The sequence below is a fragment of the Sander lucioperca genome, chromosome 1 (genome assembly GCF_008315115.2).
Source record: "Sander lucioperca isolate FBNREF2018 chromosome 1, SLUC_FBN_1.2, whole genome shotgun sequence".
In the NCBI taxonomy this organism is placed as follows: domain Eukaryota; kingdom Metazoa; phylum Chordata; class Actinopteri; order Perciformes; family Percidae; genus Sander; species Sander lucioperca.
In genome coordinates, this window is record NC_050173.1 from 26938730 (window position 1) to 26964489 (window position 25760).

Below are 25760 nucleotides of genomic sequence, written 5' to 3' on the forward strand. Positions count from 1 at the left end.
TGGGTGAAACCATTCCTGATCACTTTAATTACTGAACTATGTAGATTAATAACACCAAATCATAATTACCACCAATTCAAATATTTATATCAATTCTGTCAACTCTGGCATCCAAAAGGTGATGGATCCTGGTTTCCAATTTGGCAAAACTATGTGGCCTCAGTAAATTACGCACGTTCATGTTGCTCTATCAAGAAAAAAAGGTAGTTATTACAAGTTATTAGTTATTATGTTAACAAACATGGGCATTAATAAAACACAATATAACTGAGAAAGTAAGTCTGCAGCCATGTAAAAAAAGAGACTGCAGAAAGAAATCTCTAGATAGTGTAAATGATAGGGTTTATTGCCGCCATTAAGGCACAGAAGGCATTCTTTCTATTGATATGATGGTGTGTCATCACATTGAGGCTGTAAAAAGATCTTCAAAGTAATTACTCTCTCCTCAGGTCAGCAAGGAAAGTAATACAGGTGCAACAGTGTATTGCATCAATCACTGTCAGAAAGTCTATGAAATTATTTCATTACATTTAATAAACTACAGTAAATTTTCTTCATTATTGATACCTACAATCAGTGTCAGCTACGTTCTATTTGTTAGAAGCCCTCATTTTACAGCCAAAGTGGGCAAATGACCTGGAAACACAGCAAACATGATTTATAATCAGTAATGTAATAAATCACTGTGGTTCTGCTGGTCTCTAAACACCGCTGCTCTGGAGGTAACCCTCCTTATTATCCACATGTTCAATAGTTTGCCCCTTTGGAGCGCTGTTCCTTTTTGGTTTCATTTCTTCATGTAAAGTTTAGATATGGATCAGGCTTATATACTATAAATGGTGATGATGATAAATAAATTCTTTTTTTTTGGCAGCTCAAAACTTTAAATGTAGGCTAGTTATTTAAAAATGTCACCACAAGAATCCCATTTTCTAGCTTTTGGACAATCACCTGCTAAATCATTTAATATCTAAAACTAATACATCTTTGTCATTAAAGTCATAAAACACGACAAATGAGACAGTCTTGAAAATGGTCTGCAATGATGAAATTGATATGACCCATGCACCTAACTTTAAAGGAATAGTTTGATGCTTTGGGAAATACGCTTTTGAGTTAGATGACAACAAATGATACCAATCGTCTGTCTGTACAGTAATATAAAGCTACCACCAGCAGTCATTTAGCTTAGCTTAGCACAACGACTAGAATCGAGGGGAAACAACTAGCCTCTGTCTGTCTTTTCATCTAACTCTTAACAAGAAGGTAAATAAGCGGATTTCCCAAAATGTCTGACTATCCATCCATAGGACAAGCAAGGACAACCATGAGCTCTCTGACACTGCCAGCTACATGTATTGGCTGGATTGCTAAGTGGGAGTTCACAATCAGCATGTGAGCATATGGTATGGAGTACACCACTAAGTATGCTACATCTTTTACCCATCCTTTCACACCTTCTCTTTCCTTCCTCTTCCTCCTTCCTAAATTTAGAATACTAAAAGATGGAGAGACATGCATTTAGGGGTCCACTACATTTAACTTATCAAAACTCTTCAACTGTTGACAAGCATATGGCAAGTTGAAGGTCATCTGCAGGACTCTGTATGTGTGTGTGTGTGTGTGTGTGTGTGTGTGTGTGTGTGTGTGTGTGTGTGTGTGTGTGTGTGTGTGTGTGTGTGTGTGTGTGTGTGTACACTAAGCTTATTGAATGTAAGTAGCTGTGTGTATAATACTGATGTACCATAGGGAGTAACCGAAAGCTGCAATATTAGGTTGAGAGTAAAAATGCGTGTGAATTGGCAAACCGTGCTCTGCCTTTTCCCACCGACAATTAGGCTTGATCGTTCACATGCTCCCTCTTTGTTTCCCCATTATCATCCACCACTTCGTGAAAACTTGCAAACTAATTTTATTTAGGTATATTAGAAAAAAACAGCTTTGCAAAGCTTGCACACCACTGTTTTTTCACATTCATAAAGTAGATCTATACCCATTCATGTGGGCAGCACCGGCTCAGCATTGCAGCGGCCAATTGTGTGCTTTATTTTGATTTTTTTTTTTTCTTTCTTTGCTATACCTTGTATATGATAGTCCCATGTAGCAGATGTCGTGCAGAGACAGAAGTAGAATTTCACTAATGAGCTCTTTGATGTGAATGCAAGGGACAGTGTTATATGATCAAGCTGAACTGAAACAATCTGCAGCTTTAAATATGTTATTGACTGAGCAGAAATGTGTCAGGGCCATAGCAGTGCGTCCAAATCATCCAATTATGTTTGTACCATCTATTAAGTTTATATCCAATTAAGTGTATGAATCCTCTGCTCTGATTTTAACATTAAGAACTGAATTACTGTTGGCAAGGATACATAAATAGACATCACTGGGAAATGGGATTTAAGCCTGTGCTCAATGCTGTTATAAAACTGATAAAGAGAAATAAGTATGCAGAGATTAGTATGAATGAGGAGACTGTTTGAGTCTGTTTATGGAGGCGAAATGCTTTTGCTTAAAGTACAAATCCCTCTGGAGGGAGCGATTTGGTTGCTGTTTGTATCCTGCTGTATTTGCATCGCCTTCAACAGTTCATCCAATCAGACGATCCTGCGAACACCTACAGTGACATCCCCCCCCTCCATATCTGTCAGCGGGAATGGCAGATATCGTTCTCAACCCCATCAGTAACGAAACTCCTCCACTCACAATCTGTTTTGTATTTAATAAATCAGCCCGGAAACACCCACATATTCCTGTGGCCTTCAGAAAGGGAATTTATCATTCAACTGTTGACCAAATCTGGCACACCCCGAGCTGTGCTGGCATCCGTTGGGGAGGTTACACACATACTGTTGATTTATTGGCATGATATACTGGACATAGCAAAATAAAATATGTTCCGTGGGGCATAAGCCATTTATCTTGAAACTGTCACAAACCAATCTTCACTGCAAGGACAAGGAGAAATAGAAAAAAAAGGAAAACACAGTAGAAAGTTGACCAGGTAAGCAAAGCAGTGCCCTTAAGGCCTTCATACATTCAGGCATACAGATATCTTGAACTGAAACTGCTTTATACCTTTTCATATAATCTAGCTTCCGAACAAGTCTCTTTAGATAGCAAAATAAGTTCTTGAAGGAAAGGTTTGACTGACACCAAGGCAGACGAAGGCACCAAAGGGCTGATGTCTTCAACAACAACACTGTAATCTACTACTGTTTTTAGATGTTTCCAGATTTCATTTAGGCAAAGTGGATGGTGTGATTTCTGGATTTGGATGCTCGTTCTGCTGACAGGCGAGCCACTGCGTACTCTTCTGGAGCTCTTTTTCAGTCCAGAGTGCAGACCAACACCCTCAAGCCAACTCGTCAGGAGAAAAGGAACAGATTTCATCTAGCATATGGAATCTCAATGGGGGCCCGATAAAGCAGACCGCTAGTATTGCCCTCTGTACCTGCAAAAAACAATTAATCCTCATTCTTTCCCACCTTGGTGGCTCTTGTTTGGACTGGTGTCAGCAGCACAGAGAGACAAAGGATAAGGAGGGAAATCTGAAAAGATGCAGCTAGACTCTTTGGCTACTTTTCACATTGTTTTCTCCTGTGAACAAGGATATGCAATACCAGTATTTCTCTTGCAGAAAGAAAAGCCTGCTCACTCTGCCATAATAAAGAGCACAAGACAGAAATGGAGTGATAAAGGGGTCATCTAATACTGTGCCCGGCCATGTGCTCTGACCTCTCCATTCAGTTCAGATGGCCTCAGTTTTTATGAAGTACAACTCTGTGGATGACATTCCACTCAATGTCTTTCATCCTCCTAGCTTAGTCCTTGTCAGTGGCCAGCGCTTGTTATTGCAATACAACGAGAAGAGGGGCAAATGACTTATGATCCTGTGGCATATTTTTTATTTGATCCAAAGAAATGAGTCAATTAATGCAGTTTTGAATGCACTTTGATTCAAGAGGATTTGGTAAAAACCCATCAGAAATGACTTACCTGGTCTTCATTTCAGAAAATAAGCCAAAGGTTTAATTGCCTTCAAAAGCACGTATCATTCCAGTCAATGATGCAGGGCTTAGTTCATTGGGGCTGAGTGATATCACAGTGACTCATTGCTCAACTGTGGTTTTTGCTCAGTAAAAGCTCACAAAAGGTAAGAAATAAATGCTGATGCCTCCCTGGTGCTCTCTCCTGTGCCGGTTCCCTACAAACTACCTCTGACAAACTGCACAACAGTCCCTGAAATATTACCCATAAAGCCCAATGCCACTATAAACCTGGAGCTGTCAGCTGATTTGTGAATCCAATTAGCTTCCTCTCTGTAATGGGTGTGTTCAGTACCATGATGTAACTCAGCTGCTGCTGGCATCTGTCAACAAAGATTCAGCTTTCACAGCATCCGGGATGGATAGCTAAAATAACTTTATAGCATCACCTTTCAGGTATTGCACATTACTCCATCAAATACATTTATAAAGAGGACAAAGGTGCCATTCTGACATGAAAAACAAAAGTACAGTATGGAAGCTATAAGAAAGTCATTAGAAGCACAACACAACATGCACATTTAACATATAACTGTGTAGATGCTCTAGCCATGCTAGCTGTATGTAGGCCTGCAGCGACGCGTCGATTACGTCGACGCATCGACGTCAAAATTACGTCGACGCCGTATTTTTGCGTCGACGCTTCGCCACACACACATGTGGGAGACCAAAACATTGCAGGAAACAGCAACCTCCTCACAGAATTCCCAACAAAGCCCTGCTTTTGCATGAAAAGAAGAAGTCCTAAAAAAACAGCTCGCCCTTAATCATCGAGGGTATGGGAATACTTAAAATATAGTCCCAAGTACTAACGTTAGCTAAATTAATTTCATGTTTGTGTAGTGTGTTGTGTAGCCTGCGCACTTAGGTGGTGCTAGCTAACTATCTTAGCTCTCCGTGCAGTTTGTTCGTGCTAGGTTAGTAGCTAACGTTAACGTTAGCTAGCTACTGGCGCCTAGGCAGCTGTGTTTAGCTAACGTTAGTTATCATCTAATGTTGGCTTGAATGGTAGCTAGCTTACAGCTGCAGAACACAGCTATCTATAGTAGCTAACGTTAGCTAACGTGAACGTTAGCTACTAACCTAGCACGAACAAACTGCACAGAGAGCTAAGATGCGTTGGTTAGCCTAGCACCACCAAAGTGCACAGCTGCATTAGCATGTAAACCAACAGAATAGCAGTTAAGAGAGTCAGTTTGATTATGCATCAGGTTTTATGTTGGGACTGTTATGTTGTGTTAAACAATCCAAGGAATGTCTGTACTGTGCACTGCACAGTGTTTTTCTTTTTTGCACTACAACTTGATTTTTTTGAACAAGAGAGTTATGTTGGTACTGTAAAAGAGTAAACAGGCTGGCCTTTCATTTTGTATAACAGTAAAATAATTATTTTATTTTGTGTAAAGCAGAAGATTTTTTGCTGTGCAAAATTGTTTAATAAAATATATTATTAAGAATTTTTTGGTATTTATTTGAGATGCATTATGGTTTTTATTAATCGAGCAACAGAAAAATAATCGTTATATTAATCGTCCAATTAGTCGACTAATCGATAAAATAATCGCCCGATTAATCGTTTAATAAATAATCGTTTACCCCCAGCTCTAGCTGTATGTCTTGAGAGATAGCAATCCCAGTCTGTCAGTCAGTCCACTTTTATCCGGACGGAAATATCTCAGCAACAATCGGATGCCCAAGACAAATTTTTCCTATAGGAGACAATAAAGGCTTATCTTATCTCATCTCATCTTATGCATAGCTATGACATTTTGACATTCAATGTGCACTGAGAATGAACCCCACTGACTTTGGTGATCCTGACTTTTACTGTAGCGCCACCAGCAAGTTAAAGTTTTCCTGTGAAATATCTCAACAGCTACTCGATGGATTGACACAAAATTTGTACAGACATCCATGGACCCCAGAGGATGAAGCCTACTGACGTCGGAGAGCCCCTGTCTTTTCCTCTTGCGCCACCGTGAAGCTGACATTTGTGGTTTTAAGTGAAATGTCTCGACAAGTATTGGATGGGTTGCCATGAAATTTGGTACACACATTCATGTCCCCCTTAAGATGAACTGGAATCACTCTGGAGATCCTCTGACTTTCCATGTGGCACCATCATAAAGTCAATACTTTGGTTTGTGACTACATACCGGCAGAACTAACAACATTCTCATCAGCCATATATTCGCTGTACTTTTGAGTGTCATACTAACTACCAATTGTTAGCATGCTAACATGCTAAACTAATATGGTGAACATGGTAAACATCATGCCTTCTTCTTCTTCATGCCATTGTGAGTATGTTAGAATGTCGACATTTAGCCCCAAGCACTACTGTGCCTAAGTTCAGCCTCACAGAGCCACTGGCATGGCTGACAAAAGTGTGGTGGCTCCCATCTTCTCATCTATGGACTGTTCTCTTTAATTATTTATTTATTTCTAAATGAACAATGAAATGTATTCATATTAAATTGCAACAGATGGGACTTACATTAAAAGGTCATTAAACACATTCACACCTTCCTGCATTCATGGCCCGAACACTGAGGTGCAGAAATATATGCAGTGGAGTTTGGCATGTGATAGTATGCTAAAATCAGTGGCTATGAAAATGGTGAGATGAGCGTTTGCTGACAGCACTGTGGGAGTGCAAACTGAAGGTACACAACAGTTGGCATCAGTTGACATCTGGGAAAGAGACAGGCTGCTGACAGGGAGATAATCTCCACCGGAGCTGCAGCACGGTGGAAGCTGTCCACTGAAACTGTGATGCTCCATAGGGAGCAAGGACTCCAAGGTCTGCTTGGAGAGACTTTTAAAGATACAGTAAAAATTGAGGAGCAAACTATATTCTAGTATTCCCGTCACTTAACATTGTCACACTAAAAGACATAAGGATAGCACATCCATCGAAGGGACTCACTGGTTAAATGAAATGCAGGCTATGCAGCTATGATGACTCAGATCCCATGGGCATCTGTAACCTGCAGGAGGCCATTGTCAGGTCAGTTTGATGTAAAATTCTCAATGTGGTGAAATAAAAAGGAGAAAAAAAAACGAGTGTAGGACAAAAGGAGGGAAAGGACACTGAGTCCTACTGTGTGTGTGTCATTGTTCATAATCTTTCCTTCTGCCTCTGGAAAACGTTGAATAGATTATGTTTAGCTCTATTTCAGTTTGGCATAATTCATCCAATTAAATCCTGGTCCAATATAGAAACAGTGTGCTGCATTTGTATCATAGTTTGACTTATTTGTAACAGTGCCAAATGATGGCAAGACTTTGATGTTGTTTTCTCCATCTTATTTCCTGCTGAGCTTGCGAAGGACTTGCCAAAAGGCCAAGTGCACAGAGGAAGACATTGACAGTTTCTCCACACACAGTACGAGAGTAATTTCATTTTATTTATATTTCCTCAGGCTCAGAAAATAATCAGAGGGGGCATCTGAACTGTTTGAGACCTGCAGCCTGCGGCCTAAAGAGGGATTCAGTTTGGGTTGACCCAGGTGGAGGTCTCCTCAGCTCACAGACGAGGCCAAATCAATGAAGGGTGCAGTGAAACCCAGACAGCAAACCCCACCAGGAAGGTGTTTGGATGCACAGCCACATGCAGAGGAGGGATGTGAATGTAAATGAGGATTCACATGGCGAGAAGGCTACAAGGACTCACATAGGCATGAGAGGTGAATAAATGAGCCCTGACAGGAACCATAGGAGCTGATGTTGTTGCTTCCATCTTAATGTTATAATCGTTATTATCACAGTGTCACAGTGGAACACTTTTGGAGTTACTGGGAAGTAGGGCTGGGCAGTGAAACAATCTCGATGATAATGTTTTTTCGAAATCTTTTTTAAAAAATTACAAAATCAAAAGAAATGTAGCCAAAACTGACTACTCACTTTAGTTTGCAGTTGCAGACACAAAAAAGGAAAACGTAATTGTAAGATGACTCTACGAGGAAAAGAGGGCTACTCTTAATTTTCTTATGCCAGTAGAGGGCACTACTGCTCAGTTGACCAATGGGGCATCTCATAATGTGAATGTGTAATCTGTCCTTAACAAAAATGCTGAATATTGTAAAGGCATGGTTTTTTAATTTGATATGGTAATAAATAGAGGCGCAATATTAAAAACATAAAGATATTTCTCGTCAAGGTGAAAAGTTGTTGGTGCAACCGAGGAACAATTCACGTTAAATCAAGCGGTGCCAAATTTCGGTACCTGAGAGCGTGTAGGCGTGAGCTTCTCTGTCCTCTCTGCATGTTTCACAGAAAGTAGGTCTCAACTCTGACACACACGCAGAGGTGCGGTGCAGACTGAGCGAACAACAACGTCTCGGCAGCTTGTTGAAGTCAAATTGAGTCACTGCAATGCCGGTAAAGCATTAGAAATTGTGGTTACCGTTTTTAAGACTTCATGCAGACAGCGGTTGCTGCAATATAATATAATAGTGAGACCGCAGTGCAGTTAACTTTATACTTTTGAGACAGGCAGTCACAACAGTGTTCACTATGCCCTGGTCACAGGCTGCCAGGCTGAGGTTGTAGGGCAAGGCAAGGCAACTTTATTTGTAGCACATTTCAAGGCAATTCAAAACAGTTTACATAAAACATTAAAGAGCAACTGAATTAAAGACTATTTTTCCATGTCAACTGTCAGTAGGCAACTTTTCTGTAGCATTGCTAGCAAGTCTACTATATACGTATACTACAGGAAGGTAATCCGTGAAGGAGGTATGACACAACTGTCCGTGGACAAAAATTGTAAAAATCTGGAAAAAAAATAAATCTTAAGATTTTTAACAAGTTTCAAAAAGTCACAAGGTGCTGATATGTGAGGAAAAAAACTCACTACTGCACTGCAGGTCAGACACAAAGCTGAAGTTTTACAACTGGGGTGTTTTATCCAACCGAGTCTGCATGGAGTAGAAGTTAGTTTTAAGGATGTTGTATCATCAGTGGCTGTCACCACTTACCACCTCCGCTCACCAATTTCCTGGTGGAAACTCTGAGTATTACAGACTTGAGTGTAATAGACTGCTACACGTGTACCAAACCACTCTTTGAAATTGTAGTTTTTATGTGTACTATGTGATCTCCTCGATAAAACAAAATCTAAGAGAAAGAATGATCATAAACAGAGATATAGGACCGAGCAAATACTACTAGTACAACTAAGCACTGCCACAGAAGAAAACAACTGAAAAACAACTCCTCATTTTGTGATGATTAACCAAGAGAGCAAGCAAATTAGAGTGTGTAAGAAATAATACAAAGCGAAAATAGTAATATGGACAGGAGAAACAACTCAACAACTCAAATGAAAGCTGTTTTCCTCTTGAAATGTTACACCAGTGATGTATCACTTCCTTGTAAATGCTGACCACAATCCATTTCACAAGAAGACTTTAAAAAAAAAAGCAACTGAACAACTTTTGGTCAGTGAGATGTGCTGAAATGCACAAAAATCCACAAAGTTATCAAAACAGCAGAAGTCTGACTCTGGCCAAGCTCTGTGCGGTAAACACTCAGGTACAGGGCTTCTCTTGAGTTCACACAGTGAATCCTTCATTGCCGCTCTGTATGATATATGAGATAGACATTTACTGTGTTTATGAAAGGGTGTGCATAGTGGGGGTCTGTCAGAGTGAGAATGTTTACAGCAAACAGGGCACGAATTCCAATATATGATTCCCCGAAAAGACCCCTTAGGTGAATGGAAAATTACCAAGCCGCCATGAGGTTCCATCATATTTTAGTAATTTTAAAATAATTCAATCTGGAGTAGATTCCACAAACAATCCATTATGATTTGACTTCCAGGAGGAACATAAAAATCCACTCTCATTCAGTGAAACGTATAGGGATGTTATTCATTCAATACCTAGTCTGGCAATGGACGTACATTGTCAGGATAAAGCCTGACATCCGGCGCGGAGCCATCAGGCTTTGCCCTTCCATTCTGCTATCCGTGTGTTACCGCTCTTAAAATCCCTCCACTACAGGAAACAACAACAACCTTCAAGATACCAAGCCACACGCTGAAAAGGGAAGGTTTTAAAAAAAAATTTGATCGTGCAACAAGGCAGGCCTGCTTGGTTCTTTTGGTGAATGACTGTAACTGGCATAGATCTATCAGGGACGTGCTAGCATGTTTGCCCACCAGTTATGAATAAAGCTTATTACGCAGGGCAAGATAAAGAAACGGACGAAAAAATGCTGCTGGCCAGTTCTCCATCGTATAAGAATAATCAGAGAATAACATTCTTACCAGTGTATACATATATACACTGGTAAGAGCAAATTACATTTGACCATTTGATGTATCCAGCTTATTTAAATAGCTCACGTTATTGTTTTCGTTTATTGTATTGTATTTTCCGGGGAATTAGCCATTTCAGAGCTTGCCTCCCTACACGCAAGCGTTCCACCAAAACAGGTTCCTTCCGAAGACTATTTTGCAGCGATGCTGTCGCTACGTCCAAAGCTTAGCGTCACCGAAGACAATTGTGACTGGTTTAAAGAAATGCAAACAAGCTAGAGTTTTTTTCTTATATCATAAATTGTAGATTGGGTGTAGCCAGACCTTACTCCAGTGCTAACACAGTGCCGTGGAGATGCCTGTCTGGCAATGCAAGACAATTCAATGTCAGACTGCCCCAAAGGTCAAGAAGCACCCAGCACCCAGAGGGCTTTAGCCAGACTATTGCTAATATGTTAGGTTCAAATGTCTGTATCCTCTTGGCATTATGGTTTGTTTTTCAATGTTCAAGCTATTTTTGAATCATGCAAGTGTTCATGTCCCTGTTCATTCTCAAGCCGCCCCTAGAGGCATCCTATGTCTATTATGTTGGAGACATGGTTGCTTTTCAGACAAGCAATCTCAGTGGAAGCTGCTTTTTCCTGGGCCAAACCATTGAACCACAGCCTCCGTGTTCCACCATTGTCTCTCCAGGGAAAATGTTTAACATATCAATGTCTTCAGGATAAGGCATGTTATTTAAACAACATTGTCGGTAAATGCATTAAACAGTATGAGAGAGGAGTAGAGTGATTCTTAGTAACTTACTGGCCAATAATGTGTTTTTCATGAATTATGGGTATTGGAAATATTCTGGCTAATATGGAACTATTACATTCTGCAAGAAATATTCACTAGTTTGACATAACTGTCACTTTGGATAATATATAAAAGTAATACAATACAAAAATCTATCATTATTGTATCTATTATTAAAATCTATAATGAATACAGAAGATGAGAGCCCTTATGCGTAGGACAAGGGTTGGAAAATATAATAATATCACGATAGTTCAAGGTATATCTGTGATAATGATATTCTTGATGACAAAATACTAAACAATATTTAATAATTAATTCCAAGAACATACAATTACAACAAAATAAGTGGTATAGTTTTATGTCCGCATAAATATTAACAGTTTGCCCTTCAAATATTCAGCAAAAACTAAAAAAGCATCTCTCAGTTCTCTGGTTTGTAAACAACAGTAGCTCAAAGTGAGATTCAGATTTTGTATAAAATATTTATAAAAAAAAAAAAAAAAGTACAACAAAGTGCACATCTAAACATTTACCAAATGAACATGGCAATTACATCAACGAGTTGGAATATTGCCATTATCACGATATGATATTGCGCACCGAGTGTTGGATTTGTAAATTTCTGACTTTGGTTACCCCTAGTGGTTGTGCCAAAAAATACACTTTGGCACACATCAAGCACACTAACAGGGAAGTATAATAACTACATGTAAAGGATATCCTGTTACTTTTTGTTCAAGCACTTCACTGAGGCAATATCACACTAAAACGGAGTATAAAAATGTAATACAGTGGCACTTGTGTGGCTGTACTATTACATATAGCTAGTGGGGAATTACGATTGTATGTGTCACTTTAGAAACACTTTAGAGAGACATCAGCAGCAAGTAAATGTCAATCTGTTCAATTCACACCAACTCCAACCTCTGTTCCAGCCAAGGTGCTGAGAGGATGGGAAGCCAACAAACTGTCTTTAACACACTAAAGTGTCTTTTGGGTTGGAAAAAGTTATAACAATAATATATAACAATAGAGCACGATCAATAAATCATCTCGATATTAGCTCAACACCCATATATTGGTACTGGCAATATATGTTAAAAATTGCAGTACAAACAGGCAAAAGATATGTTTGAGGTACCTTACAGTATAGTGTTGTCATTACAAGGGTACTCCATCAAAGAGTACTGAAAGGGATCTTTGTCAAAAATGTTTGTTTGTTGATGTATGCGTTCATGTAAAAAAAATATATATATTGTCCAAAATAGTGTTATTAGAGTTTATAAACTCTCAAATATCAATGATGTATCAACCTTAAAGGTCCTGTATCTGTTAGGCTTTACTCAACAATAGTGTGAAGTAAATTTCACATTTTTTTTTATTTCCAGTTTAAAGTAGCCCATGTGGTCCCTGGTCTCCACCCACTGCACAGCAGCAGCAGTAGACACAGGCACAATCTGACATTGTGTGCTTCATCCTTAAAGTAATCCATCATAGCCTGTGTTGTGTTATTTCCAATTGTTTATCCTGGCATTGCCCGAAAGAGAAAAATGCCAGAATCACAGCAAAATCTCAGCATCACTTTGTGCCTTGAAAGAGGCCACTGTGCAGTGATGGCGATAGTCACAGTAATATTTTTTGCAGTCTTGCTGCTCCACTGACCACAACAGTTTTTCCCGCACCTCCTTTACTTAAAAGGGCAGAGATGGTGGGGATAAATGTCCTGCATTGTAGTTCAGGTTTTCACATTTTTCTCAACAGCCACACAGAGGCCTATACTGACAGGCTGAGGTGAAGCCTGATATTGATGTAGCAAAGTGAGGGCTTCTTTCTCAAGATGATATGTGAGAACAGAAATGAAAAATCTCCTGAGGTGTAATCACAGAGCTGCTCCCTGTTGAACAGTCTAAATCAGCATCCAGCTTCTTCCATCTACTCCATCTTCTCATATCTCTATTTCCACCTTTCCCCCCCCCTTTTTTTTTTTTTTTTTTTTTTAACCAAATTCCAATGTGATCTTGTCATAAATTTGCCTTTTCTATTCTGTCTTCTCTCACTATTTTGAATCAGAGCACTTCAAACTCAAAAGGGATTGTTTGCATACTAAGGGGGTCCGTGTACTTTTTCGTTCATTCGATTTTCATTTCATAAACAGTATTAAAAAACAAAAAACTAATGCTTATTTGATTTTTGTTTTAAAATAAAAAATTTGAAATTGAAATACAAGGCATTTTTTTTCCTTTTCATGGTCAAAAGGGGATGGGAGAAATTAAAAATATGCTGTGATTTTCATTTTCTATTTCATATAAGAAAAATAAAATCACTCGAAAATAGAAATGAAAAAAGCCTGTTATTTTCATATTCAGAGACCGGATGTTGTCATTTCGAAGGCAACAGCGCCAGTGTAGACTACCAGTGTTGCTTTCAGCCCAGGCTAAAATTACTCTGGAAACATACTCTTGATAATGCTTGGGGGGACTTTTATTTCATAATGTCACATTTATTTATTACCCTCTCTCCCTGCCTTCCTCTGACTCTCTGTCTCTACCCGCAGCAGACAACTTCGCCCCAAGAGAGTCGAACCAGCTGAGGAAATACAATTTCAGTTCACGACTGTAACGTTACCGTTACGCCACCATTACCAATCCCAGCAAACTTTCTGTTGCTTGCTGATCTGGCAGAGAGTCACCGGGGGTTCGGGATCAGATCATGGGGATCAGACTAGAGCCTGGATCGGGCCGAATTTTTCCGTCCGAACCCGGCCCGAGCCCGACAGAGCCATGACCGAACCCGGCCCGAGCCCGTCAGGCATTATGATATTTATGTCCGAGCCCGACTCGAGCACGACACAGTTAAAATCTTGTTTTTTTTCTCATACTAATGACACATGTACGTTTGTTTGTGTGGCAAGCCCGCTTTTATTAAGCAACTGGAAGGCATTCGGAAATGTCAACAGATGAGCGCATCAGCGCACACGGGGAACAAGCGCACGTTAATAAGCTTATATTATATATACGTTATATAACGTCGGGGTTAAAATCCCGTTTCTGGTGAGCAGATGAATGAACTTGGTTTTCAGTCTGGGGTTTATCTCGGACACCGCACACACTGTGTACAAAACATAAACTTATTCCACCAACTCTGCTCCGGTCGCATCTACACGTCTGCTTCTTCTTTTCTCTATCTCTCTTCTGCCCACTTTACACACACACTGAGCTCTCTTAAAGGAGCTGCAGCACCATTTTACAACAAATGCCTTATCACGCTGATGTGACCGAGCCCGGCCCGAACCCGACCATCATTTCTAAATATCTGTCCGAACCCGGCCCGGCCCGTCGGGTACCGTCGGGACCCGTCAGGCTCGGGTCGGGTATCCATGCCTTAGATCAGACCTCCGGTGCTGGGTCTAATATTCTAATATTAGCTGCTGCAGCTAGCTAGCAGCTAGCCTCCAGCCCTGTGACCTCGGACCCCGCGGTTCGCTGCCCGGTGCTGACTGACTCTGGTCCGTCTGCAGAGCTGGCGTTACCCGCTCTAGCTGAGCTGGGAATCTGCCGCGCTCGTGTTTTAGTCATATTTTCTTTTGTTTGCAGATAGTGATATGCTATGATGCACTGATGTCAGGCAGGCTTGCTAGTTGCTTTTAGTCGAATTCTGTGAGACAACAAAACTTCCTTTGAATATAACGTGCATCTAAATAGACGGAATAAATAAAAGTCCCCTGAAATAAATAAAAGTAAAACATATGTATTTAGGCTATTGAACTATAATGACTAATGCGTATGTTCATATGTATTGCCTCATTTATGTATTTCATAGCCATATTTATGTATATTTATGTAAAGGGGGGCAAAAAATGGATGATCGGTCGCTTAGGAAGTTAGGCTACAGTTTCCCTCAACTGCAGCCGGGACATTCTAAAACGCTTAACGTGAAAAAGCTTAACATGGTTTAATCTACCTAAACAATGATCAATCAGATATCAGTCAGTTATCAGTCAGATAACGTCCATAATAATTGGACTTTGGGTTAGATTTTTTGACAGTTGTCAGTGGTTATGAGGAGCAATATGAGATAGAAATTTGGTAATCATTGATCATTATTTAGGTACATTAAACCACGTTAACCTTCTTCCTCGCCATAGGCGCCAATGAAGAAGAAAACATTAACGTGAGAGAACTTCTATAATCGTTGAATTCCGGTTTCGTTTTTTTGACAGGCTAGTGTTCATGACAAGATATGGCCATGAGAAATATGGTGATAGTTTTTTTTTCATGTTAAGCGTTTTAGAATGTCCCCTGCAGCCTGAGTTAAAGCAAATATGGTAGTGTATGTTTTGGTCATTCAATTTTCATTTCATGAAATACATAAATGAGGCAATACATATAAACATATGCATTAGGGTTTCCAAAGTAATTTAGGCCTGGGCTGAAAGCACCACCAATGGTAGGCTACACTGGCGCTGTTGCCGTGGAAATGACAACATCCGGTCTCTGAATATGAAAAAACAAGCCTTTTTTCAAATTTTGTATTTTAAAACGAAAATCAAATAACCATTTGTTTTTTGTTTTTTAATACCTGTTTATGAAATGAAAATCGAATGAACGAAAAAGTACACGGACCTAAGGGTGTCACGATTCTTCAAATCCACGATTCAATTTAACTCTCAATTTTAAGGTCACAATTTGATTACATTTTCGATTTAAACCTTTTTTTTCAACAGGGATGCACCATGTTTGAATGCACCATTAGTTTAATGACGTGTACCTGAAGGCACCATGGAGTTAGGGTTGGGTACCGAACCCTGTACTTTTACCGGTACCGACCGAATCACGTCGGTATTACCGAGTATTGGTTCACGTAAAATCAAACGGTGCCAAATTTCAGTACCTGAGAGCGCGTAAGCTTATCTGTCCTCTCTGCATGTTGCCAGAGAGCGGCGCTTCGACACACTCACACACACACACACACACACACACACACACACACACACACACACACACACACACACACACACACACACAGTCCTGCAGATCTTCCAAGACCTTGAACTTGCCATATGCTTGTTTGTGTACCAGTCCCTCCAGGATTTCGCTGCCTTTTTAATAGATTGTTGCGGCCCAAAATGCCTGATTTCGCGGGAGCTTTTGTAAAAAATTGCGATAAAAGTTGCAATGTCTTTTGTATGTTTGTTGCAATGAAGTTGCGGGAGACAGTGAAAGTTGCGATTTTTTTTTGTATAGCTCTTTAAAAATAAAAAGGAAACTTGTTTTGGGGAGAATAAAACTACTCTGGGCTGAGATTTCCTAGTAACCTTACCAAAAAGGCTCAGGATGCTGCAAATGTTGGTATAATATGAAAATGACTTAAGAGGATTTAAGACAAAAAATAATAATTTATTGAATAAATCAAATTTGTGTCAGTGGCTTGTTGATCTTTACATTGTTAGTTCATTTCCTAACCTGGCCTGGGCCACACATTCATACGGTTTGATAAAGTATTGACTTTAACTTATCATTGCACTTACAATAAGGAGTGCAACTGTCCTCAATTTAGGTAATCGTGTCGTCTCATCTCCTTTTTTTCCTGCATCCACCGTGTGTGTGTGTTTGTGTGTGCAAGCGTCAGTCGCGGGGGGAACAGAGCAGCAGCCCTCGCCCACTGCAGAGAGCCAACAGCCAGGATTGAAACGGCATTGACTTTTAAATCGTTACAGTCTACATTGATGTTAAAAATGTATACCGGTTGGCAGGACGCTCTGGAATGTTTTGCACGGTCTTTCGCTGTACATTTTGTTGGTAAATGTGAGATGTTTGAGTGACACACGTCTCATCTTCATATCACAAACAAGGAAATCATCAACTCACTCCCGCTTGGTCACTGGCTCTCAGAGTGTACGTGGGACTGCTGTGATTGGTTGAAGTCGCGGGAAACTTCAGGTTATTGGTCAAATTTGGGGGAAAGTTGCGGTGATTGGTCAAAATTGCGTCCCTCCAGGAAATCCTGGAGGGACTGGTATACTGTAATGGCTGTATTGGAAAACAAACTGCTGACAAAATGTTTGCTGCTTCAATACAGATGAGTATTGAAAAGTATTTTCCGCGACTGAAAAAGGCATGTGTTGAGGATGAGGACCAGCCTGAACCGGAGGTATCAGTCTGAAACAGAGCTGAACAGTCTGACCAGTGTAATTAATTATGTTGTTAATTTGTTTACAATATTTTCAGGCTTCAACCAGTGAAAGGGAGAGAAAGAGATAGATTTGTTAGGCATTGAAGTAGGAGAGGAGGACAGCATGCAACAGCGTGTCCTCAGTTTTTGATACTTGATTGTTATGAAAATGCAGAAAATAAAATGGTTCAGATGCTAAAGGTACCCAACCCTACATGGAGTCCCAGCCCACATGCTTTACCTTCGTTGTTTGTTTACAAATCTCACTCACAGGGAAGGCAAAATGTTGCCACTGCGATGACTTCAGGGTAGCAGGAGGATTTGCTATTGTTTCTCCGTCATCTCTGACTCCAGCAGTGGGCATGGTGTCTGGAAAAGTGCAGCTGCAGGCTTCGGGTAAGCTAGCGTTACCCTGTTCTTTAGCTGCATGCTACCAGCCAGTAAGCTACGCTTTGTCTGTTGTTGTGTTTTTCTTCAGGCATGTGCAAGTAGACGGGGATGGAGAGAGAAAAGAATACTGGGGTATATCGCCGATCCTGCTTCTGATATAGATAGTTGAAATTAAAAGCTTGTTTAGATCGGTTTTCCTTCCACATAGTGATTTAACACACACAAACTCTGCAACTGAACTGATACCAGCTTCACTAAAATGGACTTATTTGTTGAATTAGATAAGTCACCCTATATTACTGATTGTTTAGCTTTGGGAAACTCCAAAAGATCACAAAGCTGAACAATCAGACCAGAATCCCAAAGCTGAACAATCATAACATCCCAAATGCAGTTTCAGGCAAACACAGAAATCTGAACAATAGTGGCAGGCTAAAACAACAGCCTTTACCTAATAAAAGCAAGCCACAGGGAGAAAACAGCATGAGTGGGGAAGCAATGAGACAATGGGAAGTTATTGCCCAGACTCTGGTGTGGCTCCTGCACCTGCTGCTGCAGAGTCCTCAGTTCCAATTTCTATGTTCATTGCATGGTACTTTATCTCTGAAGTGATTAGGAACAAACAGCTCCATCAATCAGGTGGTGGAACCCCAGAGCTGATCCAAAAACATCCCGAGGCTGCCAAGTTTGTGCTGATTCTGCTGACACTCACAATGTTCAACCACACAGTCCTTCACACTGCTCTTCAAATGAACGGAGTCTGGTACTGGTAATATATCCCACCTGTGTTGAATGTCTCAACTGGAAGAAAAAGCCAGCCAACAAGAACAATCTGACAGACACAAAAGGATATTCAAACACAGACATCAGAGGAAAATAAAGCCACCAAAACATTCATTCACTGACAAATTAAGCAAGACTTTTTGCCTGATCAGGGGCTGGTTTCACAAAAGCAATTTGCAAGGACTAAGTTGCACGCAGATAGCAAATGGTGCATCGTCATGTTTCACAAATGTTTGTTTCTCACAAGTTGCAGATACATTTGAATCCCTCTCACACTCTCAAGGCGCTCACATGCTAATGACTGTGTTGCAAGTATGGTGTTTGTTTTGATGAGAGAGAAGAAAATGTTCTCATGTTGCAAATCACAGCTTGCATGTTGCAAATTTGGTGAAAAGGGGGCCCCAGACTGAAGTGCCATGTGACTTCATTATTCAGACTGATATGTTCATTTTAGGCAATTTCTGTTTGGGAAGCGGATGCTATTTTGTTTTGCCTTAACCAATCAGTAGTGAGCAAATTCCCACCAACATCATTTTGAGTTCAAACAGAAGCTGCAATGGTGGTTACTAGGAATGGTTAACATTTGCCATGTTGCCATTTTTTTCTATTTTCTATTCAATTTTCTATATTGACTTTACAACCTGTACAATGGCAACATTTCTGGTGCCATTTTTCACAGATATAGCTATTTTTTTATAGTAAGATGACATCTCAATTTTAAATAATTTGGAGGAAAGAGGTGGACAGTGATTTAGAGGTATAAAAGCTACAAGGAAACTTACATACCCATACTGTCAAAAACATCAAGCAAACAGATGAAGATTTGCAATTTCTCTTTCAAGCTTTGTAATTTCCTCAGGTTTTCTATACTGGCTTTTTGATTATAGATTGAGAAGAGCTGAAAATTGAGAAAATACACTGAGCAAAATGTGTCACAAAGGTGCTGATTTATTTTTATGGTACTTTTATAGTTTTATAGACCTTTTTCACAGCAGACATGTTGACATGTGGCTGCATTCCACTTAGGAGAGGCCCTGGTATTGTGCATGCTGACTCACTGAAATAGCTTACTGGGACACTTGATGGAATTGAGTCATCGTTAAGGTTATCAATTTCAGCTGTGCTTTTCCTACTATGACAAGTCAAAATGTCTGCTGTGAAAAAGGTCCACACTGAACTGCATTATATTATAAGGACTTTATAATATATTTGCTTTGCCGTATACAGTATGTAAAAGAAGTAAAATACTGCATACACCTTTTAATTTGATGCAGTCCGGTACAGCAACAATTCAAAATGAACATGTTTTACAAAGGATAACATTTATTAGGACTGTTGAATGTCATTTGGAAGTACAGAGAAGTATTAAAACAGCATTAAGATCCACAGTGGGAATGGATTTAAACATTTACAATTCTACCCATGCAGCAATTTCTCTAATTATAATACACTGGGATAGCAACAACTGTTGTTGTATTGTACGGCCCCTCAGAGCTATTCATCTGAATATTTCACTTTTCATTATTGCTTTCATTATTTATTCTTACTTATTCAGTCGTTTGATAAATAACTTGCCAGTCAATAAAAGACGACGTTTTAAATTTCTGGGGAGTGGAAGAATTCCCAGTTTGTCCAAATAAAAACTATTATACCATTTATTGATGCTCCAAAGGACTGTCAAATCACACTTCACAACAGCAATTGCTGCAGCATAATATATTGCCTCTATTTACTTTAGTGTCTCCATATTTGCATCTAATTTCCACTGGGAAAGCGTGACAACTGGTGAAGTATAGACGTTATTCTTTTTCATAGCATCCTTAAAAAGGCTTTAGACAGGCTAAAAAAAAAGGCTTCCACAAGCTCAACTAGTACAAAGTAGAAAAGCTCCATTCATTCATTATAATTAGTTACATTTTGAGACTTTGTGATGGTGGCAGTTACATTGCCTTCACATGATTAGGCAGAACTCAGAAACCTGGTCAAAATCAGCGTGTTAGCCCAGAAATCGTGTCCACAGCTACCTTTTAAACGTGTATCTGCAATCAGCAGATGTCTGTGCTTTCTTCTGTGGTGACTTTTTTTATGAAGTTGATTACAGCCCTTTCCTACAGCTTTCTGCTAGCCCGTTATTTCTAGACTGCAAGAATACAGGTGGCAATGACTACAATACAATGTCTAGAGAACGGTTGCCAACTTGCCTTCATTAATAATTGAGCATGTCAGTTAATTTCCAAACTAATTAGCACGATTATATGGTACCCTACCACAATGTACCATGCGGGGTAAAGCGAAAACAGGGACAACTACATGATTTACAGTACTTGTTGAAAACTTTGAAGCTACATGAGAACACAACATAGATGCAATCAAAGCCTCTCACACCGCCCACAGTCAGCCAGGAAAGAGCAACCCATCAACAATGTTGCCAGCAGTGTGAATGCACAATGACAGCGCTCAATAGCACAGCTATCCACTGCAGTGGTAGTACTTGTGGAAAAGCAACATTATGCACCAAATTATGATGTAAAAGTGTCTCTCTCACTGTAACAAGGACATTACACCACCCTACAAGTTGAAAAAAAAACCCACAATTTTCCAAACAATTGCTTTTGTGGGTGTAACAACAGTACATCAGACGTGCATGAGGTGCGCAAATACAAGTGGGGCAGAGTGAGAATTAAAAACTAATTTAGTGCCAAACAAGCCATGAACATGCTTTACTGCCTCAACCAAAGTAAACATGTTTTCTTTCACCTGTTTTTGCAGGAAGGCACATTTAAATGAGTGCAATGTCACAGAAATAAGGTTTCTATCATTGTCTTGTCTCTTGGATAAGAAGCTGTTTAGGGATTCTCATAAGCTCCTTGCCAGGTTGCCTGCTCAAAAGAGAAGTATGTCTTTGGATGCAAAAGGGGTTCAAACTGCATGTATCAATGCTGGCTTCACATATATAAAATGCATTATGAAAATGTATTCTCGAGAAGCAAATTTGATGAAGGCCCTGCTTTTTTCATAACTCTTTTTAGTTCGGAGATACAGTATTCCTCAGATACTGCTTTAAATAATTACCCTCCGCCTTGAGGGTGAAACCCACTGAGAGAGCATAGAAAGTAAGAGAAAAGCAATAACCTTATGGTGACCATACACCAGTCAACATTTCAGGTTGACCAAAGCCCTATTCACATGGGATTTATTACCTGGTGACCTCTAGTCATTTGTAATAATCACAGTGTTTGTCTGTGATCTTAATCGCGTGCAAATTGGCCATGTCCGTAATTTGTCAAGTTAAAATTCCCCTGCAAACGACCTACCATATTTCGCCAAACACTGAGGTTCTGTGATAATATTAGTCCCGTGCGAATCGACATGTCTGGGATTTGTTTCCTGTGCGCCTTTTTATCCCTCTTGCGAAGACGAATATGGGATTGCGGGGGGCTGCAGACGCCGCCTTTCATGGCCAACCTACTCTGGACCACTGCCCGACCGGAGACCTCTGTTGCCGAGTCAAAACGCTCCCCGCGGCTTCGTCCGAAGGCTGACGGTGATGCTGTGTGGGTGCCACCACGGCAGGGATAGGGTATGCACAAAAAAACTCCTCATAGACTGGCCCACAGAAAGACAAAGAGCAACTTGAAGCTAAGGAAACCAAGCTGAGGAGTTAAACAGCCAGGAGACTCGTTGTCTTCCTGGGCCTTTAAGGTGCTGCTGAATGATCCATAACCAGTTTACTAGAGCTGAGCATCTCTGCCTTTCAGCAGCGTACCCTCCTGAATCCTCCATTCTCAAAAAGTGATATTGCCAGCGGTACTCACAGAAGGGGAGCTTCCTTTTATCTCTGACTCATATTTTCACATTTCATTATGCTGCCTCTTTTCCCCATAGCCATTTTTTACTAGATGTACACTTACTGCTGAATTGTTAGCAAAACTGAGCTTACGTTTTACTCATTTAAAAGTGAGATTTACTTAAAGCTGACATATCTCTCCACACTACAATATCTCACTCTGCTTCAGTTGTACTTAAATTTAGCTATACTAGCACCATTATCCTGGGGCCACTGCAAAAGCAAAACAAAGCAGATCCAGTAGTTTGTCTCTCTCTCTCTTTCAATCTCTCGCTCTCTCTATCTCTCTGTATTTCTGTAAACCCCTCCCTTCTAAAGGCAATTCAACAATGTCCTGCTCATTGATCAGAGAGAGGATCGGTGCAGGGTGGAGGTAAATGGCTGTCACAGGGAATGATAGACCTTAACTCAACCATGGTCGCTCCTGAGGCCACTCAGCCTCCACTTACAGTGATGGATGCCAGGATGTCGCCCATCACATTCTGGAGAGTGGGGAAGACTTTGTTCCATCGCTAGAGGAGTCAGGAAACATTAACATAAGACAACGGTTTTAGAAATGACTTGAACTGCTTTTCCCTGATGTGAACTGATGACAGGGTTGAAGTTAAACACAACTTTGCTTTGATGTATTCAGCATTTATTTTTAAATCTGAATGGAGCTAAAATGATTAGTCAATTAATCTTGTAGCCAATCTACAGAAAATGAATAGGCAACAATAAAAAAAAAATTAAAAAAAATATGCCCAAATAAATGACTTCTTTTCACACTTGAACACTTCCTTCTTTTCTTTGTTTGATATTATAGTGAACATCTTTGGGTTCTGGACAGTTTGTCAGAAAACACAGGATGTCACCATGGGCTCTTGGAACTTGGGCTGGGCCTTTTCCACCATTTTCTGACACTTTATAGACTACACAATTAAACAGCTACTCCACCAATGTAGTAGTGCACCTCTAAAGTTGGATGACTTACAAAAGACACATAAAAAGATCAAAATCAAAGCAGCATAGGCCAATATATCCCGACTTTTAGTCGTTAGTACCGATACTGGATCATACATTTCCCATAATGCAATCGGTAGCATATTTTCATAACACGCTACCTGCCTGGTAAAGGACAGTGTCTTTCATACTCCATTCCCCCAGTTAGTAACACAGGCTTTCTGATAAAAACATGTCGCCTCCAGTCCAAGCCAAAAGTGAGCTATCCCTGATTTGACAAAGCTCCCCCAGAGCCACAGAAGACACTATATTGTTTCCGCAGGCTGGGTAGAACTTATCATCCTAATCATAATGAAACATTTATCTGCTAAATACAGTATCAAAGCGGCGACCTCTAGCTCACCTGGTAGAGCCCCATGTAGGCTCAGTCCTTGGCAGTGGCCTGAGATCAAATCCAAACCCTGTAATCCCCTCTCACTCCCCTCTGTCCTGTCATTCTTCAGCTGCTCTAATGAAGGCAATAAAAGCCCTAAAAATATAATCTTGTAAAAATACAGCATAGCATACAACAGGTCAGCAGTATGACTGACTTAACTGCACAGCTGTGTGTACAGAGCTTCTCCCTCAGAAAATGTTTGCTTGTATACTATTCTCAACACTTACGCTGGCTAGTTACTGGGGGAAATAATCATAAAATTATGAGCACTTATCCATCATTAGACTGGCTGTAAGAGACATGGAGTAAGTACTTAATGAATCATAGCTAAATAAACTGGAGGCAGCTTAAACGGTGAGCAAAGTGTTTGACTAAAGCAGAGTACTGTAAGCCTGTTTGTGGGAGGTGTTTGGATTGTATGATTCTCCAATTGCTCAGTGACCGTGGTAAACTCTTTAATTTGACTACAGTTAAAGGATTACAAAGAAATTAGAAAATAAATACAGGGAAAATACAAAGTCAGTGGCACTCCACTTAAACCCTAAATGACTTTAATCCAGCAGGCATCTAAATGCTGAGCTCAGTGTGCTCTGGAGGCCAACAGTATTCCTCCTCAGAAAGAATTGTTTTTCAGTGTCCATTGCTAGCCTACCTAGTGAAAGAATTATCTTGAAGGATACTTGTTTTCAAGAAATTGGAGTGTCCCAAAAAAAGGGAAAGCTGGGTATCACTCAGCCATGCACGCCTATCAGATTTGTGGCTGGAGAGTCTGATAAAGTTAACTTATTTATCCATATCCAAGCCAAATCAAATGGTTTTTCAACAGTTCACACTTCCCCATGTTCCCCGGTCGCTCACAGGATGTGAAAAGGGATAAGGGAAGCGACATTATAAAGTCAAATGAGCAGGATGGATTTCATTAGTAAACTAATCCTGTCATAAAGTTTTAGAGGGTTCATGGAGAAAGTTTAAACATAGCCTTTACCAGAGAAAAATCGCATTTTAAATATCACGAATTAAGTCAGGGTAAGGTGGTGTTTGGCTACTCAAGATTGACACATGGTAAATTACTGTAGAAATGTCAGTATTGTAGGCTAATCTTATAGTCAATAGGGATGATTTTAATTGCGCTGAATTAAGAGATTATTGAGAACAACAGTGCAACAACGGATACTGTCCAACTTTACAACAATAAATTATTTATGAAACAGAAATGTTATTACAATGCTAGCTAAAATACAACCGTCACGTTATAACAAAATAAACTGTTGGGTTCCTTCCCCGGGAACAGAGGACAAATGCCATATAAAGCGACGAAGTCTCTATAAAGTCAGTATTTACCGGATATCGACACTTTAAAAATAAATACAGTGTATCTTTCTGTGTAACGTTAACGTGTGATGCTGTGAGGTTAGTTAGACCAGCCTACCGGTGTACTGCAGGAGAAACATTGTCCTCTGTCGCTGATTTTTAAGATTAAAAAGTCCCACCGAAGATAGTCTTTCAGTCTGAAATAAATCCTTGAAGTCGCGGACTTTTCTCGGCTGTTACGTTGCGCTGCGGTAGAAGAGACGCTGCTCTTGTACTGTACCGTACGTCTGCCAGCCAACGATGAGTGGTTGTCACCTGCCCCAGCAGTCACAGCATGCTCTATGCTACCCTACTGTCAAGTTGGTAAACGCTATAAAATAGTTTCCGGTTGTTACTTTCAAAACAAATCCCACTGCGTTTTCGGACTGCAACACGCTTATCTGATTTTGAAGCGTCAAATGACAATAGGGGTTTGTTAATAACTACAACAAGCATTGTTTCTTCAGGGAGTTCCGCTATATTAACCTGACTTGAATGCTTACTTACTTTTCTTCATCTTTAATGAGACTGTACTTTTAAATTGAAGGCAGGTGCACATCATTTCCTGTGTTGCAGATTGTAGTAGGTGTAAATATTCCCATGGGTGCAATGTACCATGGAGTGAAGTGAATTGCAGAGTGCAGTTCTTCACACTTGATAGGTTTTAATGAATACAATGACTAAAATTGTGTGTGTGTGTGTGTGTGTGTGTGTGTGTGTGTG

The 25760-nt window shown here is 40.1% G+C and overlaps 1 protein-coding gene across 5 annotated transcripts in view; it reads right to left on the reverse strand.

The window, feature by feature from the left end:
• The window catches only part of LOC116052522 (ecto-NOX disulfide-thiol exchanger 2-like), a 189264-nt gene extending 163903 nt beyond the window's left edge, over positions 1 to 25361 (reverse strand). For 3 of the 5 annotated variants that reach the window (XM_036001396.1, XM_031303287.2, XM_031303286.2), the window contains exons 1-2: positions 25117 to 25326; positions 22759 to 22821 (exon numbers count right to left, since the gene is read on the reverse strand). In XM_036001396.1, coding sequence (XP_035857289.1) covers positions 22759 to 22821; positions 25117 to 25138 — 85 coding nt within the window. In that variant the 5' untranslated portion in view covers positions 25139 to 25326. Of the gene's footprint in view, positions 1 to 22758; positions 22822 to 25116 lie in introns of all 5 variants that reach the window. The other 2 variants (XM_036001397.1, XM_031303288.2) reach the window with 1 other exon arrangement.
• Between the last annotated feature and the right edge of the window lie 399 nt (positions 25362 to 25760).